Genomic DNA, 26,851 nt, shown 5'->3' with positions numbered 1-26,851 from the left:
TGGGAGGAGCCCCCAAGAAAAAGGGGCGTGTATGCCATTTAGGGATCTAATCGTCTCAGTCAGAGGCTCAATGGCAAGCACAAAGATGAGTGGCGAAAGGGGACATCCCTGACATGTGCCGTTTGATATGTCAAATCTGTCAGATAGGCAACCATTGACAAACACGTTCGCGGAAGTATATAGTATACAGGTATATAGAGCCGAGATGGAGTCTAAAATTCTCCCCTGGAAACCGAAACGGTGCAAAACCTCCATCAAATATCCCCAATGTAGGCGGTCAAACGCCTTCTCGGCATCAAGCGACAAAATCAGCAAGGGCTCTGAAAGGAGATCATAATGCTCTATTATATTAATAACTCTACGTGTATTGTCTGGGGCCTGTCTGTCCATCACAAATCCAACCTGATCCGGGTTAATGAGAGTTGGCAATAAACGAGATAAACGATTAGCAACCAATTTGATATCTGTGTTCAATAATGCAATAGGGCGGTAGTTAGCTGCAACATGAGGGTCTTTACCGGGTTTCGGTATGGCAACTATTCGTGCCTCCAACATTTCTTTAGGGAATTGGTTAGATTCAGTTGCTTCATTAAATATTGACAACAAAATTGGAGCCAGATCAGTTTTAAAAGATTTGTAGAAATTAGCAGGATAGCCGTCTGGGCCCGGAGCCTTATCCAATTGCATATTGCCAATTGCTACATCTATTTCATCCAGAGTCCAAGGAGAGCTAAGGGACAGACAGGCCTCAGAGGACAACACCGGGAGGGAGAGCCTACTCAAAAACTGCTCAATAAGGGCAGCAGTTTCCTGGGTAGTATTGGGGTCATCTGTAAGATTATATAGTTGTGCGTAATAGGTAGCAAAAGCATTAGCTATCTTGACAGGGTCGGATACCTTTGCGCCATGATGAATATAAATTCTCTGTATCTGTTCCCGAGCCCTTCGTCCGCGCAATTTACAAGCCAACAACCTACTAGCTCGATTACCAAACACATAAAATTTTTTATTTAAGCGGGCAATATTACGCTGTACCTCTCTAAGGGAGAAGACATTAACCTTCTCGCGGGCATTAATAAGTTGTTTATATAGCATTCTATTAGATGGATCCGCTTTATGGGCCTCCTCCAAGTGTGCCGCCTCAGCTTCCGCTATCTCATATTGCTGTTTATATCCTCTCTTAAGCCGAGCAGCAACCTGCATCGCTGAACCTCTGATAACTGCCTTTAAAGAGTACCAAAAATTAAATATAGAAGTATCTTCTGGTTTATTGGTACTAGTGTAATTTTTTTTTACTTTAAAAAAAAAATAAAAATAAAAGAAATCATCCATTTGCTGCATTTTTAAAGAACAATATTTTTATTTGGGACACATAAGATTGTTACTGTTACCCAATGGTGTTTTTTTTTTCTGCTGGGTTTTGCACCCAAAAATTGTCACCACTGATTTTTATTTTAATGTATACCCCAGGTATTCGGAGTGCGCATACCAACAGTAATAGAAATTTGGTTGTAGCACCTTTTATGGACCATCAGTGGCAAATGTCATAAGACAAGTTTCTGTAGAATCAATGGGGTTTGATTTCACCCCCCCTAATGAGCTTGATTTTGTAGAAAGACCAACGTTTACTCAATTTTATATTGGGAAACTCTTTACATGACCCAAAATGCTCTTTATAAAAATGGAGGTGTCTATACTTTGTTGAATCAGCCCTAAGTTGGGCTCTACATAACCAAATATGTTTAGATTCTGTATATGGGCAAGAGAGAGGGTAAGTTTGGGGCAAAATTGACCGGATCTTCCCTTGGGAGTCCACCAAGCGTGGAGTATGCTGGGCATTCAGCTTGTGAGGTCAATCTGAACTGCAGCAAGGCAAAGTGGCTGCACAGACCAGCTGAGGGGAGGGAACAAGACAGCAGTACAGGGGCCCAAATGGCACTCGGAGGCCTTGATTGTCACAGTTTCACTATTGAACCTTATTTTATTAATTTTATACTTTTTTTTGTAGTTATATCAATTATTTATATTTAAACTACTTACTAGTTTAATTAGTGCAATGTTACCAACACACTACTGATGAAGATATTTAAAATTAAGAAATAGCTTTTTACAAAAGCATCAATTCAAGGTAATTATATTAATGCATATTTTAAAATGCTGTGAATGGCATTTAAAAAAAAAAAAAAAAAATTATCATAATTTAATTTAATATATTGCAGAAGTTATAATTATCATATCATATCAGAGGTTTACAACATTTACCATCCGGAGAACCATTTTTCTCAAATGTCCCATGTTAGATTTAAATTGAGGTTAATGACCCCTATATCTGGCTCAGTTAGTGCTGCGTCCATCAAGCAGTGAATATTGTCCGGCTCAGGTGGAGAGGGTCGATCATTCAGTTATACGCAACAGCCACACTGGCAGCACCACAGAGATATCACAACAAGTGTAAAATTTGTTTAAAATTTTTTATTTCATAATTAAACATTGATGAACATTGTACATCAGTTTAGTACAATACAATAAAATATATATTTTTTTAATTCCTCAAATTTAATAGATGTCTCTTTGGAATTTAGCTCCTTTTAAAAATTTAATAATCCATTGTCCAAAAATGATTGGCAATACTGGGGACGAAACTGCCCCAGACACAAATGATCACATGAATAGGTGAAAATTTCCATGGTAATATTTTCAAGAATGAAAAATGTTTAAAAACCTATGCAGACTCAAACAACCCGGTCACTCCGGAGCGGTTCTCGTACTACAAATCCCAGCATGCCAGAGTGGCTGGGCATACTGGGATTTGCATTTTCAGCACAGCTCCAGAGCCATTGGGTGGCTTAACAGTGCTACAAAGAGACTTCACACCTAAAGAAAGACACCTAGAAAGTGAGAAAAAAAAAAAAATTTAAAATCACAGTGCTAATTACTTAATAGTGGTTTTCATGACTAACTTTATTGCTAATAAAACAAAGGGACAGAGGAGGTGTTCTCTCTAGGCAGAGATATTTCACGCAGGCATAGTTCCCATTAAGCCATGAAAGCGGCTATTTCAGAAAGAATTAGATACCATTATTATATCATTACTTTTATGTGCCAGCTGCGTTATAAAAAAAACAAAAACAATTTTAATCAAATCCCAGTAAAAATATCAGATATTTAATTTCCGTAAAAATTAACGTACAAAGAGTAAACAAAAGGGAGTCCCCCACTGTTGAAATTTAAAATAATCGAGTAACCGTTCTGGTTTCCCAAACCACTAGCATAAAAGATTTAATTTTTACAGAATAAAAATATGTAGCAAATTGAAGGCACGTGCTAATTATTACTGCAAGAGAGCCGCTACTTTGGTAAAGGCAACTGTGAATGTGAGGAATGTTTGTAAACCAATACAAAAAAGATGCAGGAAATTGCAGTATTCAGTTCCCGTTCCCCTTCCCCCCTTTCACTATAACAAACTGAATTCTATGTATTAGTCGGAGCCTGCAATTCCAAGGGTGGGGCCACACTTGCGCTTTTCCAACGTCGGAAGTGCTCTGTCCGATTTATATAGAGCGTTTACCTCTGCGTGTAATGAGCACAAAAAACGCTCTGCATGACAGGGCCTAATATTGAGGGCCGTTAATTTTGGGTGTTGTGAGACATTGGTCTGTAACGCTACTAAGAGAACAGCGCTCGTGTGACAACCTCTCTGTTTTGCTCACAGTTTATACTTCCAATCTGCAGTAGTCACAGACTGCACGTTCAAATTTAGAAAGGAAACCGCTGGTGTGACACCACCTCAAGCCGTTCAACTTGACGGTGGTCTGCAGGCTCCAGCTCCAGACAGTGAAAAAAAAAAAAAAAAAAAGATATGTACATAATCTCTGTGACTGCAGCAGTGCAAGAAGTAAGAACCATTCACAGAGATTTCAAATATGACATGATGAGATGTTTATATATTTTTTTACCACATTATAACCACATATGGCTGATTAAGGTCACGTAAAGTGCATTAAAATATGTACAAAAAAAATGTACAGGACATTTCCATTCATAGATTACATTTGTAGTTATCTACTTCCCTGCCCTTAAGGAGCCGGATTGAGGGTGTCTAATCCCATGAAACCCCAATTTTGAAGTCCTCACCCCCTCATGCAGAAAGTGCAAGATATTTGCAGTCACTGCCGGTGTTAGAAAATAACGGCGTAGTCAGTCAGCGCCCATACAGAAGACTAACAGAGCAGTCAGCGCTCATACAGGAGACTGACAGCGCAGTCAGCGCCCACAGAGGAGACTAACAGCGCAGTCAGCGCCCATACAGGAGACTAACAGCGCAGTCAGCGCCCACACAGAAGACTAACAGCGCAGTCAGCGCCCACACAGGAGACTAACAGCGCAGTCAGCGCCCACACAGGAGACTAACAGCGCAGTCAGCGCCCACACAGGAGACTAACAGCGCAGTCAGCGCCCATACAGGAGACTAACAGCGCAGTCAGCGCCCACAGAGGAGACTAACAGCGCAGTCAGCGCCCACACAGGAGACTAACAGCGCAGTCAGCGCCCATACAGGAGACTAACAGCACAGTCAGCGTCCACACAGGAGACTAACAGCGCAGTCAGCGCCCACACAGGAGACTAACAGCGCAGTCAGCGCCCACACAGGAGACTAACAGCGCAGTCAGCGCCCACACAGGAGACTGACAGCGCAGTCAGCGCCCACACAGGAGACTGACAGCGCAGTCAGCGCCCACACACGAGACTGACAGCGCAGTCAGCACTTATATTATTCTCTCCTGTGGTTAACACTGAAAGAAATGCGGGTGCAGGGCGTGAGCACACCCTTGCTGCAGAGGCACGGGACCACCACAGTTCTGCCAGTTGTGATGGGTGGTGGTGGAGGGGGGGGGATAAGTATTAGTAACAAGACAATTGTTGAGTAGAAATGATCTTTACAGAACAAGAGACCTCCCTAACACAGAGCTCTGTACAGAAAGGCAGTTGTGGTCAGCAGGTACTTGGCAGAATAACACTGATATGATAAGAACGTGCTCACATGTGGAGAGCAGGGATCTTTCTGAGAAATGGGCTAAGGTCCTCTAATAGGGGGATGGTGAAGATTGCAGCTGCTAGTGACTTCCTGGCACAGTAATTATGGACAGGACCCCTCCCTCCCCCGACCCTTCCTAGTCACACACTGCCTGTTAATACTGTGTGTAGGCCATGGGTCCTCTTCCAGTCTTGTCTGATACATTTGCATTGAACCACCCCGTGTAGTACACAATACCTGTTTGGACTTTATCTATAGCTAAATGTAGTGGAAACACAACAAAGGAAGGACTAAAGGACATTGTCAAGATCCACACGCGATATTTACCAATATTCGCCCTTGTTAGCATTCAACTGCACACCCTGTGTACATAGTGTCATAAGTGATACTCCATATGTGGTTCTGATTTCACCCCAGACGTATAAGTGCCCCGGGCGAGAGGCAGCTCTGTGCAGGATAAATATATAAAACATGTTACCTGCAGGTGTATGTGCAATATTACGGCAGTGAGAAGATAATAATTGACGCGTGAGGTCTGTGATGTGCTATTAAGTGAAGGATCAATCGGTGATCTATATATACCCAGCCACCACGTAATAGACAGGCACCCTTATGTGACAGACAGTGAGACACTGAGTCGGGCCCGCATTTGGGCAATGCAGAAAGGGCAAGTGCCATTAGTCTCCAGCACCCAAGAATGTATCCTTGTTGCAACGTATTGTGTCATCTGTGGACAATGTGTTGGAGCTGTTGTGCATCAACAGTGTTTGTGCAAACAATGAACAAAGCGTGCAGGGAAAATAAGTTGCAATATTAAAAGCATTGTTAGAAAGGAAAAGGCTGTACAGTGAAGTGCACCCATCAGCTATACACAGTCAATGTACTAGGAGCCAATAACTTCTATGTCACAGATTCCGGAGGCATCGATGGGCTGGAATGACATGAATACTGGTACAAACCACAAAACAGCTTTATGCAATTGGTGGTGCTCTACGTAAGGCCGTGAAGACAGACAAGTGCAAGACACCTAGTCGCCATCTATACCGCAGGCTGGTCTTACATAGTACAGAGGAGAAGGAATGTGTAACGCTCACTGGAATGTTACATATCAACGGATCTCGTAAATCGTTTTGTGCTTTGGTTTACACTGAAGACCTAAAGTTGCATTAAATACACAGCGAGCGTGAGCTGTCTGTCACCAAACCACTATCTGTGTAGTGTGCAGCAGTAGGACAGATTTCTAACAAACGAAAGGAGATACATCGACCGTATAGTCATAAATGCAGCGACTGCACCTGTAATTATAGGCTGCAAAACCGCATGCGAGCTCAGCTTCAAATCATTTTCAGATGTTTGTCGTAAGGTCATAAACGGTCTCCATGGCATCAGTATCAAAGCAGATATGTCACTAAACAAAAACGCCCTCTGCTTACCCGTCTGTTTGATTATAAGCGGTCAGTGTTGGGCATCAGGACTGGAACACATTGTCGTTAATGTGATTTAGCATGATTATAGTCCAAAAAAAAAAAATAGTGTGTGTGTGTGTGTGTCTGTGTGTCTGTCTGTGTGTCTGTGTGTGTGTCTGTGTGTCTGTGTGTCTGTCTGTGTGTGTGTCTGTGTGTCTGTGTGTCTGTCTGTCTGTGTGTCTGTCTGTCTGTCTGTGTGTCTGTCTGTCTGTCTGTGTGTCTGTCTGTCTGTCTGTCTGTCTGTCTGTGTGTCTGTCTGTCAGTCTGTGTGTCTGTCTGTCTGTGTGTCTGTCTGTCTGTGTGTCTGTCTGTGTGTCTGTCTGTGTGTCTGTCTGTGTGTCTGTCTGTCTGTGTGTCTGTGTGTCTGTCTGTGTGTCTGTCTGTCTGTGTGTCTGTCTGTCTGTGTGTCTGTCTGTCTGTGTGTCTGTCTGTCTGTGTGTCTGTCTGTCTGTGTGTCTGTCTGTCTGTGTGTCTGTCTGTCTGTGTGTCTGTCTGTCTGTGTGTCTGTCTGTCTGTGTGTCTGTCTGTCTGTGTGTCTGTCTGTCTGTGTGTCTGTCTGTCTGTGTGTCTGTCTGTCTGTGTGTCTGTCTGTGTGTCTGTCTGTCTGTCTGTCTGTCTGTCTGTCTGTCTGTCTGTCTGTCTGTCTGTCTGTCTCTCTCTCTCTCTCTCATCAATTTCTATGTTCTCAAGTGTTCAATGACAAGATTGTAAATCGCAGCCCCCCCCCCCCCCCACTTAAGCAAAAACGTTTTTTTGTACACATTATTGACCCCCACCACACATAAATAACATAAATATAAGACCCTCCACCATCAATAAACCGGAAATGTAATCAATACTTCTATAATGCAGAGAGACTGCTGTAAGATTCATTGCTGAACAATTTTTTTTGCATTAATAAACCCCCACAGTGCACGTGATCATTTAATGTTTTAAAATCAACAAGTTCTTTCAGTCACATTGGTGTCAGAAGTGGGATGAATTTGCTGCCTGGGGGGGGGGGGGGGGTGGGGGTGGGGAGGGTGAGAAATTGATACCTAAATCAAAATCAAAAGACAACTAATAAGAGATGGATAGTAAAGTCTTAATTGTGTACCAAATATAAGAGCCTATGCATAAAAACCAATAGTGAATATTGTCCAGATTATGTATAATTATTGGCAAGACTTAATAATGTTTTATGTTTTTTTTCCTTGACTGCTATTCCTTATCATTGCACATTATAGTTCTGAAAATATATTCATGTATGTATACACAAAACCCGTTATATACACGTGTACATGTATGTGTCTGGTCACATCCACACTGGTGCCCACTGCATCCTTTCCCTTTGGCCTGGGCTGGTGCGATCATGACATTTATAGTGAGTAGTAAAACACAATTTTGGTCTGATTCCAGCGAACGCTGAATAGGAACGATACCTACCCTATGAAGGACATATGTATAAAATATATTTACACATACACACATATATACATGTAGATACACATATGTTTGTGCCATGTTGGTTGCATTTCCAGACCACTTAGGTGGAGCCACATCACAATTTAAGGACTACACAGTTCTAGTCTGGGACCATCTCTGAATAATCCCAAACCCTCAATTCTGCTTCATAAGACCCACCAAAGGATCACAGCTGTGCCTCCCTACTCAATGTGGAGATCATAGGTTTTCCACTGAAAATTAATGCATGGTCAGCTACCATGCCTGAAAGCAACATCGTGGAATTAGTTAAGTAGAAGATTTTGTCATGAGTTGTCATCAGGGACGACTACCTCGTGGAAACTCTTCTTTAGGCAAAATTATAGGATGAAATATTAGTAAGTTCTTAGTTAGTTGGCCCAGGATTTCCTGTTCTCAGCCTTCTTCTGGGCATCCCCCTTTATGGTTGCAGCTCTATCTGGTTTTACCATGGCAGTCAACACTGCAAGATTTCCTGCAGAACCCGTCAGGTTTCCGGTCTTCCGGCTTTCTGTAGCAGCTCCTCCTTGCAAGCGCAACCCGGCACTTCTTCTTCGGGCCGTACCGGTGGCTTTCTTGACTCTGTTGGGCCTCACCAAGACACCGTAGCCCGGGTTACATCTAAAGTACTGTTTGCCGCCAACTGAGCCATCATTTTTGCCTGTATTAAAAAAGGAAATAAAAAATGTTAATTAGCTCCCATGCAGGTTTAATTGGAAGACTGTGGAGTCAACTACTATTGATTGTCTACAGTAGTGAAATTCAACACTAGCGGAACGCAGAGTAAAAGCAGCGGTGAGTAGCAAAGCCTCGTCCTCAAGATGTGACTAGGCACTTCCACAGCCAATGTTGGGTGTAAATGGACAGTTGCTTATATTTGATCTAGATTGTCCTACAGATTTTCACTTAATTTCTCTAACTATAAATGTTTAAGTGTTTTAACGATTTTAAATCAAAATTTTAAGTGGTCGTGAAATGTTTAAGTCATATACATAAGTCTTCTGAATAAAGTGATTTCTTACCAGCTGGCACATCAAGCTCGACACCAATCCAAGTTCCTTCTTGGAAGTCTGCTGGACCAACATATCTCACGATACCATTCTTATTAGTCCCAACTGTCACATATTCCCCCTCTTTCAACCATTCGAGAACCTCCTGAGACTCCTCTGAGTCAGAGGCTTCTTCAGTTCTGTCTTCACCACTTTCCACCTGGTCATCCAATCGTTCTCTACTTCCTTTTAACTTTACTCCTGTCCCCACAGTTGGCATATCTCCAAGATCTTCCCCAAGCATGCGTGTAAAGGATTTCAGCTCGGACGTCCTTACCTTTCGTATTTTAAAAGGTGAAACTACAACTTTGGCCTGGTCTAACTGGTCGGTCAGGAGAAGTGGCTTAGAACTTAGTGCAGATGAATCTTTGTGGTCCATCTGACTCTCAGATGGCAAGCTAGCTGTGATGAGCTTTATTGGTGAAGGTACACTTTTTGAGAGGGTACTAGTCTCTTGGCCTTCAACATTTGTCAAAAGAGAAATGTTCTCAAGCTTTTCAACAAGATCCACAGATGACGAAAGAGAAATGTTCTCAAGCTTTCCAACATGATCCACAGATGACATTTCTAGACTTGGCTTGGTAAAATGTACAGTGCTACCAGCGATTAAGCTATCATGATTTTTATGATTTAGATTTTCAGCTGGAACCACTTTTTGAGGCTCATTTACAACATCCCCTGTTTTTGTGTGATGATGCCGGTCAGATGGGATTTCCGGCTTGACTGTGTGGTCTTTATTAGTAGATTGTTGGGATGGAGGAACTGGTCCCGGGCCAATGTCAGTAGCAGTTGGGCTTGGCGTTTGACCTGTAGGCACCTCAATACCGGTGATTAATGCCTCAGATAGTGTGGCTGTGGAGACACTGTGTGAAAAGTATCCACTCGATGCTTCACTGAGTGGACTTGGAGGTCCCTCCTGGGTTTCCTGTCCCGGAGACTCGCAGGATTTTACCTGGGAAGGCACTACCGGTGGGCTCTCATTTTTTTTCTCTTGGGTTGGCGAACGGCCGATCACTGGTTGTTGGAACCCTGTCGCTTCTTTTTGGATAACCTAGGGGTTGCCAAAAACAAATATATAAAAGACAACTAATTAAAGCTGAGAGTACAGTCTCATTGGGCAAGCAGGACATTCTACTGAGCAGCACCAATGATCAAACAAGGAGCATGGCTGGTTCATGAGGTCTGTAGTTACCCCATAAGGCCAACCAACAAACCTGTCAGTACCAAACACATGGTACTAATGGCAAGATGTACAAGGACATTGGTAAAATGACAGCGCCCCCATCCCTGCTGTCTACACTACACAGTAGTAGGAGGGCTACCGCCCATGAGGAATCTGCTGGGACAACACTTTAACTGCAAAAAAAACCTGTAGTAATAAACCACAGCCCCTGCTGAGCAGTTCACAAATGTTACAAAGGACGAGACTAGTAGACAGCTCCAGATTTGAAGGCGTTAATCCGGTGGAGCAGAGGACAGCTGCAGATCGCTGCTTGAAAAAGGACAAACTCTGCATAAGGAATATTTTTTTTCCCTTCCCTCCCAATATTTACTTGAAAGGTGATTTATGTGACAGGGCTGGTCCTTTTGCTGCTCAGACTGCGGAATTTATGGGTGCTAGAGCGCTGTAGTGATCTATATGTCTCTAACAGTTCTTTGGCTGCACTTAAGGCCAGGATAAATCATGAATTTGCAACTGGCTGCCAAAGATTTATTTTTTCCCTTCCAAATTTTCTTCCCCCCTCCCGCCCTCCATTTTCCCGGGGCCTGTCAATTTACAGGTGAAGAATTTAAAAGGCAGCTTCTGAGATTAAACAGACCATTTCTCAGATCTATTTCCCAGAGGCAACATGTACTAAACTTGGGTGATCAATACTGTCTGTCAGCGCGCAGAGTTATGGCGGAAGCATGCCAGAAGTTTTTGACATGACCTGGAAATTCGATTGCTAGTAACCTAAAAGCTCCATTAATGGACAGGGGTGTCCAACTTATTATACAACTATAAAAATAATAATTACAAATAACATGCAGAGCAGGGTCAAGCAAATATGTCGGACCACCTACCTGTTTGCACTACATTTACCAGCGTGCTTTGGCGGAACACAACAGTAGAGATTAGTACATACAGGACTAATTTAATAGTGTATATATATATATATATATATAATTTCTGAGAATTGCAGAATGCAGCTGAGAGACGCTGTGGCTGAACCAGTACTATATGCAGCTATCGCATCACTGGCAGTCAGTACTGGCATCACTCACAAAATGGCTGCACATTAATGGGCTGGGGCTCAGCGGGTAGCAAAATGGGCATTAATTGCTGAAAGAAAAGGTGCGTATTTCCGCACATATGATGAGCTGTATATATTTTGAAAAGCGCACACTGCTGTATCGGACGCATATGCACCTGGTTTGCCACAAGTCACCATTCTCTGGTATGCCTGCCCTGTGGCAGGTGCAAACGTAATCCTTCTAACAGGGATAGCTGTGCGTAACTGCTGGTCTGCAGGTGCCGTGTGTGCCCATGTGAGAAAGCCACAGCCCACCCAGTTCTGCCTGTTTGGTTGTACGGTTTGATACATGCCAAATACTCTCCTACACTCCATGAATCATACACTGGAGTGCAACGCACTAATACATCCCCACACTCCCAGAATCACACACCTGAGTGCAACACACTAATACATCCCCACACTCCCAGAATCACACACCTGAGTGTAACACACTAATACATCCCCACACTCCCAGAATCACACATCTGAGTGTAACACACTAATACTTCCCTACACTCCCAGAATCACACACCTGAGTGTAACACACTAATACTTCCCTACACTCCCAGAATCACACACCTGAGTGTAACACACTAATACTTCCCTACACTCCCAGAATCACACACCTGAGTGTAACACACTAATACTTCCCTACACTCCCAGAATCAAACGCTGGAGTGTAACACGCTAATACAGTGGTTCTCAAACTCGGCCCTCAGGATCCCACACAGGTCTCCAGGTTGCGACAGATTTGACATGGTCTTTAAATACACTGTCCCTAATTAAAAAGGCGCAACAGCGTTTGTTTTTCCGAAGACGTTTGAGGGCCTCGGGAGTTAGCAAAGTAACTATGCTAAACTTTTACAGATGCTCAATTGAGAGCATTCTGACGTTTGGTATCATTATCTGGTATGGCAACTGCACAGCGAGTGAAAGAAGTGCACTGGAACGGGTTGTTAGGACCGCCAGCAAAATCATTGGCGTGCAGTTGCCAACTATTCATGATGTTTATGGGCTTAGGGTTCTAAAGAGAACCAAAGGTATCATATCGGATCCAAGCCATCCATTTCATGAATTTTTTGATAAGCTCCCATCTTTAAAGCGGTTTAGAGTACTTCGGGCACGTACGAGTCGCTTGAGGGTTAGTTTTCTTCCATCTGCTGTGCGCATGTTGAATGCTATGATTGTATCTCTTTAGTTAATTTTAATTTTATTATTTTTGTGAAATTGTTTGTGATAACCTTTACCATGGATTGCTATTCACTGTTTTAAAAAAGTGCAATGTAATTTCGTCTGTCAAACTTGTTTTGCTGATGACAACAATAAATACAATACAGGTCACATTTTCCAGGTCACCCAGCAGGTGCACAGGTGTACTCATTACTCACTGACACATTTTAAAAGATCCACAGGTGGAGCTAATTATTTCACTTGCGATTCTGTGAGGAGACCTGGAAAACATGCACTGTTTGGGGTCCTGAGGACCGAGTTTGAGAACCAGTGCACTAATACATCCCCCACACTTCCCGAGCCACACACTGGAGTGTAACGCACTAATACATCCCCACACTCCCAGAATCACACACCTGAGTGTAACACACTAATAAATCCCCACACTCCCAGATCAATACACTGGAGTTAATAGATCCCTGCCCACTTACCGGTTTCGGCTTGAGTGCACCATCATCAATACTAGCAGACTGGACTATAATCCGAGGAACAGACTGAAAGACATAATGGAAGGAAGAGTAGTTTTCATTTTTGCCCCTGAATAGAGTAATAATCATACCTGGTGAGACAACCACCATAACACAGCTCATTAATGTTCTAAATCAGCAGGAATGCAGAATGAGCCTGTGCTGTGCCATGTGACAGGGGGAAAACTACAACTCCCAGCATGCACTGCGATTGGGACTAGCTGGCAGCTGCAGGTCACAGAGACTGGCATTAAACACAATTCATATTGCTTTCGTTTATTCTCTTCCCCTCCCTAGATTGAGAAAGAGAAACATATAAGAAGCACAGTGTTGTACCGTTCAGTATAAGCAGAAAAGTAAAATAAGACGCCCATAAAAGTCTCTGATTTTAAGTCGTCCGCAAGTTAGAAAACCACCAACGGTTTTTAGCAAACTCTGCATGTATTATGGGGCTGCAGGCACTTATTTAAGAACTGGAATGGGCGTTACTGGGGGGGCAACAAAAGGTAAGCATGTCGGTGGTGTGCTGCGGACGCATTGCCAGCATTCTAGCTTTCCAGATTCTTTGCGTATACTCAATGCACGCCAAACTCCATGGCACATTCTGCACCTGCCATGGGGTAGGGCGAGTGCCAATAACAGTAATGACAGGCGCTCTCAGATGCAGGACTGGGGCGTTGCGATCGCATTGACTCAGGAGACGAGCGTACAGCAGCGTCCGAAATTACATTCACTCACAATCAGGCCTTTTATTTGAAAGTCTCATCTATACTCCGATCTCACGGCCAGAGAGGGAAGATATAAAACACAGCTACATGTAAGCAGTAACATTTGTATACGCTGTACAGAAGTTACTGTCCTTCCATCGAGTTCCATTTGTGCCCAGTACGTAACACTCGCAACATTTACAGGGACAAGGGATTAGGATAATCGCAGTCACCGCCAGTTCCGAGCACCTGCCCATATTTTACGTGAGCCCTGATAGCCAGACTATGGCGGAACATCGCTGTTCGCTCAGCCCAGACCCCCATCTATCTCACGCCTGCAGACATAATGCCCTGACAAGCAGATCTTTACGGGTCCCTCCTGGATTGGAGCCATCAGAAAGCTGAGAAGAGCAAGGTCTATTTCCACCTGATCGCTCCATAAATAAGGTTAAGGACGTCTATTATAGGGGCTGTCACAGGGAATGGAGGGACAGATGAGACAGGTTATCTTAAAGAGTTTAACGGCTTCTGTGCTGGTAGACGGACACGAGAGAGGGAAGCGGCAAGGACAGGAGCAGAGTACAGGCAGCAAGAGGAGAATACAGCATCACGGTCATAATGCGGCTGTCTAAATGGAGATATTCATGGATGATGATATTTTTTTTTTTTTAAACGCTGGAAAAAATAAATTATGTAAAAGTAAATACATGGCCCATTAAAGTCGGTGGTGGTGGAGGACAGACAGGTGTTTTTTTTTATATTACATTTTTTATTTATTTCTTTAAACAAAGCAGGTGTACCGTCATGTTGCTGATATTTTATATTAATATCAATATTTTCAATGTCGCTGTTAAAAAATAAAATAAAAATAAAATAAAAAAATCCTGCAATGTGGGCTTTCTATTACATGTTTTCTACCGAAAATGCATAACTTGTTCAGAGAATTCTAGACAAACGCAAAAACATACACCTCCAAATTAAAAAAAAAAAAAAAATCCACAAAACTCTTTCTAAAAGGAAATAAAAATACCTAAAAAAAAAAATGGCAAAATGGCAAAATACTCAAGTATAAAAACCTACAACGCAACAACAAAATATGTCTGACAATATCCAACTGCCCGAGGCCATAAAAGGTGAAGTGTACATTCCTTGGTAGAAGATACTAGTCTGACGAACATGAGAACAATTAATAATATAATAATAATAATTTTAATTATAATAGCGCTTTTCTCCATCTGAACTCAAAGCCGCTTTACAACATCAAAAACAATTTCAGGGGGTTTAGTATTACAGAACGAAGAAAACAAACCGAAAACAGTCAACATAATGGGTATGAGGGACATAATGCAGGGTTGGTGGAGCCATTTTGGGTACTAACTTCCGTGGGTTATATATCCCACTCATGAAGGGTACCAAACGAGGCAGCCATTTTAAGTGCACTACATAGGTTATCCTGGGTGTAATAGGTTACACTTAGGAAACATAACACACACACACAAAAAAATTAGAAAATGCTGAATGCGTGTCCCTATGGGGCATATATATCATAGGACAAAAATTAGCGTTTTTGCTGAAAATAGCACTTTATATCTAACACCTGTGATAACTCAGGTGTGAGCTATAAAATGAAAATCAGCCCTATCAGAGCATAATAATAATAAATAAGTTCCTATACTAAGTGACAGTTAGTCCCACATGCCAAGTCGCTGACTTGGATCAATAAATAAACAGCCTCGTTACAGAGCAAAGTGTTTATTTTCCTAAAGATTTCACTTTGCTCTTTGCATATACAGCAATGTACCTCGCACGCTGTACGTCAGCTTGGAGCGGCAATGTGGCACCGATTCACATCCGCGTCTAGTACCCGTTCTTCACATGTATTCATAAAACATTTTTGCACAAGTTTTTAAAATGAGTGTTTTCAGCAGACACCCCACCAGAGAGAGAGAGAGACACATAGGAGATAGATAGATATGAGATACAGTGCATCCGGAAAGTATTCACAGCGCTTCACTTTTTCCACATTTTGTTATGTTACAGCCTTATTCTAAAATGGAATAAATTAATTTTTGTCTTCAAAATTCTACACACAATACCCCATAGAGACAATGTGTAAAAAGTTTTTTTTTTTTTAGATTTTTGCAAATTAAATAAAAAGAAAAAAAAAACAAAACCTAAGTAATCATATGTACATAAGTATTCACAGCCTTTGCTCAATGCTTTGTTGATGCACCTTTGGCAGCAATTACAGCCTCAAGTCTTTTTGAATATGATGCCATAAGCTTGGCACACCTATCTTTGGGCAGTTTCGCCCATTCCTCTTTGCAGCACCTCTCCAGCTCCATCATGTTGGATGGGAAGCGTCGGTGCACAGCCATTTTCAGATCTCTCCAGAGATGTTCAATCGGATTCAAGTCTGGGCTCTGGCTGGGCCTCTCAAGGACATTCACAGAGTTGTCCTGAAGCCACTCCTTTGATATCTTGGCTGTGTGCTTAGGGTCGTTGTCCTGCTGAAAGATGAACCGTCGCCCCAGTCTGAGGTCAAGAGCGCTCTGGAGCAGGTTTTCATCCAGGAGGTCTCTGTACATTGCTGTATTCATCTTTCCCTCTATCCTGACTAGTCTCTGCCGCTTGAAAACATCAAAACATCCCCACAGCATGATGCTGCCACCACCAGGCTTCACTGTAGGGATGGTATTGGCCTGGTGATGAGCGGTGCCTGGTTTCCTCCAAACATAACGCCTGGCATTCACGCCAAAGAGTTCAATCTTTGTCTAATCAAACTAGAGAATTTAATTTCTCATGGTCTGAGAGTCCTTCAGGTGCATTTTGGCAAACTCCAGGCGGGCTGCCATGTGCTTTTTACTAAGGAGTGGCTTCCATCTGGCCACTCTGATTGATGGATTGCTGCAGAGATGGTTGTCCTTCTGGAAGGTTCTCCTCTCTCCACAGAGGAATGCTGTAGCTCTGACAGAGTGACCATCGGGTTCTTGGTCACCTCCCTGACTAGGGCCCTTCTCCCACGATCGCTCATTTTAGACGCCTGGCAAACTCTAGGAAGAGTCCTGGCGGCTCCGAACTTCTTCCATTTACGGATGATGGAGGCCACTGTGCTCATTGGGACCTTCAAAGCGGCAGATATTTTTCTGCACCCTTCCCCAGATTTGTAACGAGAGACAATCCTGTCTCGGAGGCTTACAGACAATTCCTTGGACTTCATGCTTGGTTTGTGCTCTGACATGCAATGTCAAGTGTGGGACCTTATATAGACAGGTGTATGCCTTTCAAAATCATGTCCAATCAACTGAATTTACCACAGGTAGACTCCAATTAAGCTGTAGGAACATCTCAAGGATGATCAGTGGAAACAGGATGCACCTGAGCTCAATTTTGAGCTTCATGGCAAAGGACGTGAATACTTATGTACATGTGATTTCTTCATTTTTTTTTTTTTATTATTAAATTTGCAAAAATCACAAAAAAATGTTTTACATGTTGTCATTATGGGGTATTCTGTGAAGAATTTTGAGGACAAAATTGAATTTATTCCATTCTGGAATAAGGCTGTAACATAACAAAATGTGGAAAAAGTGAAGCGCTGTGAATACTTTCCGGATGCACTGTAGATAGGAGCTAGATAGATATGAGATATATACAGTCAGGTGCATAAATATTGGGACATTGACAGAATTTTCATATTTTGGCCTCTATTCACCACCACAATGGCTTTGAAATGAAACAAACAAGATGTGCTTTAACTGCAGACTTTCAGATTTAATTTGAGGGTAATTACATCCAAATCAGGTGAACGGTGTAGGAATTACAACGGTTTCTATATGTGCCTCCCACTTTTTAAGGGGCCAAAAGTAATGGGACAAACTAAACAATCCTAAATCTAACTTTCACTTTTTAATACTTTGTTGCAAATCCTTTGCAGGCAATTACAGCCTGAAGTCTGGAACGCATAGACATCATCAGATGCTGGGTTTCATCCATGGTGATGCTCTGCCAGGCCTCTACTGCAAATGTCTTCAGTTCCTGCTTGTTCTTGGGGCATTTTCCCTTCAGTTTTGTCTTCATCAAGTGAAATGCATGCTCAATCAGATTCAGGTCAGGGGATTGACTTGGCCATTGCATAACATTCCACTTTTTAGCCTTAAAAAACTCTTTGGTTGCTATTACAGTATGCTTCGGGTCATTGTCCATCTGCACTGTGAAGCACTGTCCAATGAGTTCTGAAGCATTTGACTGAATATGAGCATATAATATTGCCCGAAACACTTCAGAATTCATTCTGCTGCTTTTGTCAGCAGTCACATCATCAATAAATACAATTGAACCAGTTCCATTGGCAGCCAAACATGCCCACGCCATGACACTACCACCACCATACTTCACTGATGAGGTGGTATGTTTTGGATCATGAGCAGTTCCTTTCCTTCTCCATACTCTTTTATTCCCATCACTCTGGTACAAGTTGATCTTTGTCTCATCTGTCCATAGGATGTTGTTCCAGAACTGTAATGGCTTTTTTAGATGTTGTTTGGCAAACTCTAATCTGGTATTCCTGTTTTTGTGGCTCACCAATAGTTTACATCTTGTGGTGAACCCTCTATATTCACTCTTGTGAAGTCTTCTCTTGATTGTTAACTTTGACACAAATACATCTACCTCCTGGAGAGTGTTCTTGATTTGGCCAACTGTTGTGAAGGGGTTTTTCTTCACCAGGGAAATAATTCTTCTGTCATCCACCACAGTTGTTTTCCGTGGTCTTCCGGGTCTTTTGGTGTTGCTGAGCTCTCCGGTGCGTTCTTTCTTTTTAAGAATGTTCCAAACAGTTGATTTGGCCACACCTAATGTTTTTGCTATCTCTCTGATGGGTTTGTTTTGATTTTTCAGCCTAATGATGCCTTGCTTCACTGATAGTGACAGCTCTTTGGATCTCATATTGAGAGTCGACAGCAACTGATTCCAAATGCAAATGTCACACCTAGAATCAACTCCAGACCTTTTACCTGCTTAATTGATAATGAAATAACGAGGGAATAGCCCACACCTGTCCATGAAATAGCTTTTGAGTTGATAGTCCCATTACTTTTGGCCCCTTAATAAGTGGGAGGCACATATAGAAACAGTTGTAATTCCTACACCGTTCACCTGATTTGGATGTAATTACCCTCAAATTAAATCTGAAAGTCTGCAGGTAAAGCACATCTTATTTGTTTAATTTCAAAGCCATTGTGGTGGTGAAGAGGCCAAAATATGAAAATTCTGTCAATGTCCCAATATTTATGCACCTGACTGTATATATGAGATAGATAGATAGATATAGATAGATATGAGATAGATAGATAGATAGATAGATAGATAGATAGATAGATAGATAGGAGATGGATAGATAGATATGAGATAGATAAATATGAGATATAGGTGTAGATGTATGAAGCCCAGAAGCGGTATCAGCGCACGTTATGTGCGCCGATACCGCTTGTCCCCGATGTATGATCGGGGGTCTGGGCGGTAAATGACAGGGCCGCTATGCGCCCCTGTCATTATCGGCGCTGCTATCTACAAGATAGCAGCGCCGAGCGGCAGGGCCATGTATGAACGGTCATAACGCATGACCGTTCGGCCGGCTGTAGCTGTCGTTATCGACAGCTACAGCCTGGCGTTAGCCTTTCCCCACAGCAGGGACAGCGCTGTCCCTGCTGCGGCGGTTCCCGGCTCCATGCTGCGTCGGGGATCTCGCGATACTTGCGAGATCCCGCGCATGCTCAGTGGAGCCGGCCGGGACAGAGACACAGCGCGTCAGCACTAGGCTGATGTACTGCTGTCTCTAGCGGGTAGCGCCGGAGGGGGGAGTTAACGCTCCCCTTCTCCGGTAGTGCTTCCTGCTTCGCCTCGGTAAAGAGGCGAAGCGGGAAGCGTTGTAGCGGCACGGTAAGTGCCGCTATAATACATCTACCCCATAGATAGATATGAGATATAGATAGATATGAGATAGATGGATAATTTACAGGGAAATATCTTATACAGTAGTTTCTCTGGGTCTGAAGGGAAAATAGCAGGTTGCTGGGAAACAGTCTGTCCAGGGATATTTAACTTCTCTACAGTCCAAGAGGCGATGGAATAAACAGCGTAAACTGACGAGAACAGAGAGGTTCCAGTAACGAAGGTGCTGGGAAGAAAGGACATCAGACAATGCTGTGTGTGGGGTTAATCCGTCATATAAGGAAAGACTTGTCAGTGTAATATATGTGAGTGAGACAGGACACCGGCAGCTGAAGACGGATGACAATAGTGTCACTTACTCTCACGATTCATTAATTCCTTAGTGCACAAATCATATCTTTGTCAAAAAACACGAAATAACCTTAATGCGGAAGAAAAGTGCCAGAGACAGCAGTCTGCCTGCGCTAACTACACTAAATCACCGGCCCGGAGGAGCCAGGAGACGTTTACTCCTCCTCCATTATTAACTTGTCAATGTCACATTTCATTACAAAAAAAAAAAAAAAAAACACACCCGACGGCCGTACGTTCAGTGCCGGAGGATGGGAGTCGTAGTCAGAAGAGCACCAGTCATTTCTGCAAAGCACCGCACAGGAGCCCGCTGGCTGGCTGGAGCTGGCCTGACACGACCCAGCTAATGGATCACTCTCTACTAAGAGTTTATTAGATAAACAAACACTTTGGCAGCAGGCCCCACGGTCCTGGGCGATCCCCAGTAGACGCCGGCACGCGCCAGACACAAGCAAGGTACGGATGTGGGCGCGAGTAAGCCAGAGGGCTTCCAAAAAGCTCCTGCAGCCAATCAAATCAGCCCTGACAAAGTTATCGTTCTCTTTCTCGCAGGCAGATCAGGAGGACAGACTTCCCCATAGCATTCATTAGGGCAAACTTTATTGTTTACACGCTCTGTAGGGAAAATGTACCAGCTGTAATCCTGGCCTGATCCCTCTACCCATTCTGTGCTTCTCCAACATGCGCGGTCCGCTTGCAACATCGCTCGCTCGCTATAAAGACATTCTATGATGCCACGTCCCGTGGGCACAGTAAGACGGAATTGCGGGCTGTACAGAGATGAGCGTGTGCAGCGAGCCGTCTGATTTCACCAGGTATAGGGATGGCGTAACAGCAAACGCAAATGATGGCTGCTTCCGCAAGCGTAGGATAGGGGCAAAGCGGGCAACTATGAATAAAGGCGACGATCCGCATCTATTTCCGAGTGGGCAAACACAGACGCTTCTGCGGGCAATTCTGAAGCAGGCCCTCTGTTTAATTAATTAGATTTGCATATTTAAATGAGTAACTAATGTCTCCGCAATCTAATCTCTAAGGGGCCTATTTATTATGAAACATTTGCAGATGGCTCATCGTGAGATATTTGCGAGACCACCGTGGAGGTTCCGTCGTCATTCTAATCATGCCGACATTTCATGCTGCGTGTAGATATTATGACCATGTCTCAGTACTTTTGTCCTTACTAGTCATCAGTTGGGTATTACATGCGCCGTTCATCCACGTCCTTGCAATGAATGTACACGCACCACAGCAGCACAGTGCGGAAGGGGGACATATATGATGCGCTGGGGGTGGGGGGTCACACACGTGTGCGTATTGCAGAGGGATATGGCAGGTTTTTTGCAGAGTGCATGCTCTGGAGCCGAGCGGATCCAGTTAAAGGGAAGTTTGCCAAGGGCGTCCTGACGCCTAAGATCACGCATCTCATCAACTACAGTCCCTCCCGGCGTCTACATAATTTCTTACAGTAACGAGTAGTGACGCCATCATCCTACGTACATATCGCACTAGCCCATGAAGCTCTGGCTACTGCGGCCGCTTCCCAAATAAATGACCCTGTTATCTTGTGCTCAAACTGAGCTGACTTTGCAGCCTAATAGTCCTTTAAAAGGCACTAATAGACCAGGTCTCTGAAATCCAAATAACGTCTCATTTTCCATCGCGATGAAAGAAAGCGCCGTCTGTGCGAGATCCGGCCTAAGCTGACATCCGGGCTCGCAGAGCATCTCTCATTTCCACGGCTCACCTTCCGTTACGCAACGGTAACGCACATATGAGGCTGCCCGGGCTGCGGAGTGCAGAGCGGCTGGAGACGTCTCCTAGATTTAGCGTCTCACCTCCTAAAGCAATCATCTCTAATTAGGGGCCAGATTGTATTAAAAGTGAACACTTTGGAGCCTGTGACCCCTGACAGACCGTACATTACACTTTTAGTAGACACAAGGCCAACATTATGGAAATGCTATCATTACTGAATGTGCTTACACTGCACCGAGCTCCCGCTCAGCCCCAGAGGCCGATGACATTAGCAGCTAAAGTAATGAAGATAAAGGAGATTTTTTAAGGGCGCCTGGTGTCCTGATCTTTCGCTCCAGATTTGTATTTAAAATTACAAGTAGTAAGGAAATTCTCTGACAAGGCTTTCTCTGTTCCGTTTGGCAGCTGCAAAGGAAAGTAACATCATCAAAAGTGTCCCAGCTCCCAAAGCGACATGTGGCAGGAAGGTCAGAGATACAGGTCACGTATTCCCCCCCTCTAACCCATCTGAGTGGGTCCCAAAACTCAGACAACCTAGTTTTCTAATAGATGGAAAATGGGACAATCTATTTCTGGAGGGGACGGATTTATAGCCGTTCAGATTTAACACTAACATTACTGCCTGTCTCTAGTTAACTTTTCTAGATAAAAGTTTTAGGCACCAAAAAAAAAACCTGTGAAAAAATAACCCATATTTATGGTGTACTGCAGAGGGGACCAAGAGGTGGCCGTCCGCCAGCATGGAGCAAGGACAGCCTGTAGTGTGATAGAACAACGGTGTCTTGGGACATAATTACCATTGGGACCAGTTACCACTGTATTAACATGCTGCTTAGATCACGATGTTCAGCAATGGCTACAGCAGTGAGGAGAATGGGTCTGTAATAGGGGAATTGGTATGAAATATCGTCAGCCGCATGGCCGGCGGTACGATTCCCGTCAGCGGCAGCCCGACAGAAGCAGAGTGCGACGCAGCGGAAGCCCGACAGCGCTGGAAATCCCGATCGTGGATAGGTAAGTATCCACTAACCTAACCCCCCTAACCCTAACCCTCCTTAGGGGTGCCTAACTCTAACTTCCCCCCCAAGTGCCTAAGCCTAATCCCCCCTCTAAGTGCCTAACCCTAACCACCCCCTTCCCCGCTGCCTAAACCTAAGTCCCCCGGGGGGGTGCCTAACCCTAAGTCTCCCCCGGGGGTGCCTAACCCGAACCCTCCCTCCCCCTAGCCTAACCCTAACCCTCCCGGGGGGGTGCCTAACCCTAAGTCCCCCCCGGGAGCCCTAAACCTAACCCTCCCCCCCCCGCGGCTGTCCGCTCGCGGCGCCCGGCATCAGTACGATCGTGATGCCGGGCGCCGGTCTCCCAGCGTCGGGGAAATGCGGGCGTCTATATCTAGACGCCCGGCATTTCACCCATGCCGGGATAAGACAGTCGGGAAGCCGGCTGCCGGTATTTAGGCAGTCGGCTTCCCGATTGCCTCCCGTAATAGGTGCTTGTAGAATTCCTGATGCAAAATCTATAAGTGTATATTTATTTATAGACCGACAGCTTGGCATGTCAGTGGTGCAGAATCGGCTTCAGATACTGTGGGATAAACTTAGCTTCTAGAACACTGTCACAACAAACAGAGACGACACAGTGTTGACAAGTTACAGCGCCACCTACTGACCCTCCAGTATAGTTTCTCAAGTAATTCTTAGCCTGTAGTTGCTGTTATGCTCCAACAGTGAGATCCTTAAAAACGATAAAGCTCCCTACCACGGGTCTATTGCATGCAAAACCTGGTATATGACGATTTCTCCAACAGAAAACGGTAATCTCTGGCACTTCCCAATCGCATCATGGTGCCGGAAAAGAAGAAGTATCCGTTTTCACAGCCAAGGTATACGAGCATGACTGTAACCCGTGGACATGAAGTGGTTAGACGCATTAAAGCGGCAATAGCTTTAGTCGACAGGGCAAGATGTTGGTGCAAAAAGTTCAGAGGCAGCTAAGAACATGAATAATAAAAAAAGTTACCTGGATACTCGAAGTATCTCTCCACCACTTGCTAAGCTTATATTACTGCACTTTCTAGTGATGAATAATTATGTCCATACATGCACACATTTATATATAAAGTACACATTGGCCCACACAACATTTCCAAATCTGTAACAGAATTGCAGATAATATTGTGTTCCTACAAATGTTAGAAGTCACAGAATAATATAAGGGTATAAACTTTGTGGTTGAAACAATATATAAATACACGTAAAGCAAAGAATCAAGTAAAAAGTTATATACAAATATATAAAAAAAAAAAATAATAGTTTGCTGCCAAAATAAATCTTTATCTATTCCCAAAAACTACATTAAATTGCTTTGCAGTCCATGAAATACAGTAAATCATAAAGAAAATGGCCTTGTGCAAAAACATGAAAAATCGGACAGGCGAGGAAGGGATGACCGCTCTCCACACTTGAATGGGTTTAGTCCGAAGAAAAGATGGAGATAGAAATGTCATACTATTCCTAGATATGACGTGGGCTGCTTCGTTTCATGATAGGGGACAGGGGTTAATCAGGACGATCTGAGCACTAGTTATGTTTGACACTCAAAACTGGTACCACAACGGGACTAGAAGCTGCTCAGATAATACATGGGGCTTACAGATGGGGGAAAACCTCTGCCAGCCTCACTCCACACTCCGCAAACCATTCACCAATATTAATGCCCCAATGGGACAAAAACTAAAATTTCACGGAAGATGGCACCTTCGTAGGCCAGGCAGTCACAAAGGGGTCTCCCTCAATGGCAGATGAAGGCAAATCCAGGGCATGGCCAATTGTAAGTATGCAGCCCTGGGTGGAGCAGGATCTTGGCACTGTAGATTTGTATTTTATGTTTTCAATACAGTATATCAAGAAAAACTAAAAGTAACAATAAGAAAGTACATGGTGAACGAGGATTTGGGGGAAATCAAGTCACTTTTTTAAACAGTTTGTTTTTGTATAAGGAGCATCGATGGCTTTCATTATGTGAGCGGGACCCAATGCTTTAATGGTTCCAGTGGCACTGTAATAATGGGGACCTGCTCTGGGCTTATGTGAAACCAATACGCAAAATGTGATACCGCAAATACGGACTCATAACAAGGAGGCTAATGGTTAAATGAATCATGGGTCGCAAAAAATATGCAATACATCTCGCCTTCCATCTCATGCATACCGGCGTTTAAGAACGTTTAATAAGCCGGTAAGCATGAACTACCATCTCGGGCAGCTCTTCTCCTAATAGCTGTATCTTGCGCAGTTCTACCTTCTGGGTTTATGACCCAGTTTTGCTTTCTGGAGCTTGCTGTATACCGACACATCGCAGCCCCATAGAATTCGGTATCCGGATAGAAGATCGACCATGCAGGTGATTGACATGCAATACGTTGATAGAGAAAAGGGCGACAGGGACAAAAAGTTAACAGGTTCAAATGGTTGAAACAAAAAAATGGTCAACATGGGTTTTTTTTTTATGGTTTTTTTAACATTTTTATGGTTAGGGATAGAGGTAGGCACTAGTGTGTGTGTGTGTTAAGGTTAGGGACAGAGTTAGGCACTAGTGTGTGAGTGTTAAGGTTAGGGATAGAGGTAGGCACTAGTGTGTGAGTGTTAAGGTTAGGGACAGAGTTAGGCACTAGTGTGTGAGTGTTAAGGTTAGGGATAGAGTTATTCACTAGTGTGTGAGTGTTATGGTTAGGGATAGAGTTAGTCACTAGTGTGTGAGTGTTAAGGTTAGGGATAGAGTTAGACACTAGTGTGTGAGTGTTAAGGTTGGGTATAGAGTTAGTCACTAGTGTGTGAGTGTTAAGGTTAGGGATACAGTTAGACACTAGTGTGTGAGTGTTATGGTTAGGGATAGAGTTAGGCACTAGTGTGTGTGTGTTAAGGTTAGGGATAGAGTTAGGCACTAGTGTGTGAGTGTTAAAGTTAGGGATAGAGTTAGACACTAGTGTGTGAGTGTTATGGTTAGGAATAGAGTTAGGCACTAGTGTGTGTGTGTTAAGGTTGGGTATAGAGTTAGTCACTAGTGTGTGAGTGTTAAGGTTAGGGATAGAGTTAGACACTAGTGTGTGAGTGTTAAGGTTGGGTATAGAGTTAGGCACTAGTGTGTGAGTGTTATGGTTAGGGATAGAGTTAGGCACTAGTGTGTGTGTGTTAAGGTTAGGGATAGAGTTAGACACTAGTGTGTGAGTGTTATGGTTAGGGATAGAGTTAGGCACTAGTGTGTGAGTGTTAAGGTTAGGGATAGAGTTAGGCACTAGTGTGTAAGTGTTAAGGTTAGGGATAGAGGTAGACACTAGTGTGTGAGTGTTATGGTTAGGGATAGGCACTAGTGTGTGAGTGTTAGGGATAGAGTTAGGCACTAGTGTGTGAGTGTTAAGGTTAGGGATAGAGTTAGGCACTAGTGTGTGAGTGTTAAGGTTAGGTTAGGTTTAGGCACCGAGGGGAGGGTCAGGGAGAAATTACAAAATAAGAAAATAAAGTGTCAATCATTTGAACCTGTTTACCTATAAACCCTGTTGACCTTCTGCCCCTGTCGACCAACTGTTTTTGACATATTGGCGTCGACCTTTACTTTGCCTATCTTTTATACCACACCTATAAATTTATACGGGGCTTGCAGTGCCAGCAGTCCACAGTGGATATTTCTGATATTGGCTGCAAACCATTTTAATGCATATGGGGAAGTTTTTCAGAGGTTTGACCACATATGATTGATACATAACGCTAAGTCAGGGTAAAGATCATGTCAGGGGTTGTTATAGCTCTAGACAGGTTTGGGGGATCCAGTGACAAAGAGAAAGAGAAGAGAGAGTTTATCCTTTGTGTTTTTAAACTGCAGTGACATCGCTGATGCAAAACTTTCGAAGTAACAGAAGGAGAAAATCTTTTAACAAACAAAATACTTAGAAGCGGAGATATTTAATTGAACCCATTTCACGTATCGGTGGTATTACGCTGGATGCGCACCAGCATATGGGGATTTCTCATTGCGAGCCTCAGACAGCCTAGCAGACGTGCTCTACACCTAGCGGACGCCGCCAACGCTGACCACACGCAAAA

The 26,851-nt window shown here is 43.6% G+C and overlaps 1 protein-coding gene across 1 annotated transcript in view; it reads right to left on the bottom strand.

The window, feature by feature from the left end:
- Positions 1 to 2,512: 2,512 nt before the first annotated feature.
- The window catches only part of KIF13B (kinesin family member 13B), a 210,742-nt gene continuing 186,403 nt past the window's right edge, over positions 2,513 to 26,851 (bottom strand). The window contains exons 38-40 of the mRNA XM_088447549.1: positions 12,949 to 13,011; positions 8,985 to 10,062; positions 2,513 to 8,623 (exon numbers count right to left, since the gene is read on the bottom strand). Coding sequence (XP_088303675.1) covers positions 8,334 to 8,623; positions 8,985 to 10,062; positions 12,949 to 13,011 — 1,431 coding nt within the window. The 3' untranslated portion in view covers positions 2,513 to 8,333. The remainder of the gene's footprint in view (positions 8,624 to 8,984; positions 10,063 to 12,948; positions 13,012 to 26,851) is intronic.

This window comes from Taudactylus pleione, unplaced genomic scaffold, assembly GCF_031769625.1.
Source record: "Taudactylus pleione unplaced genomic scaffold, aTauple2 ptg000434l, whole genome shotgun sequence".
Lineage (NCBI taxonomy): Eukaryota > Metazoa > Chordata > Amphibia > Anura > Myobatrachidae > Taudactylus > Taudactylus pleione.
This window is presented reverse-complemented; position numbering and strand designations above follow the sequence as displayed.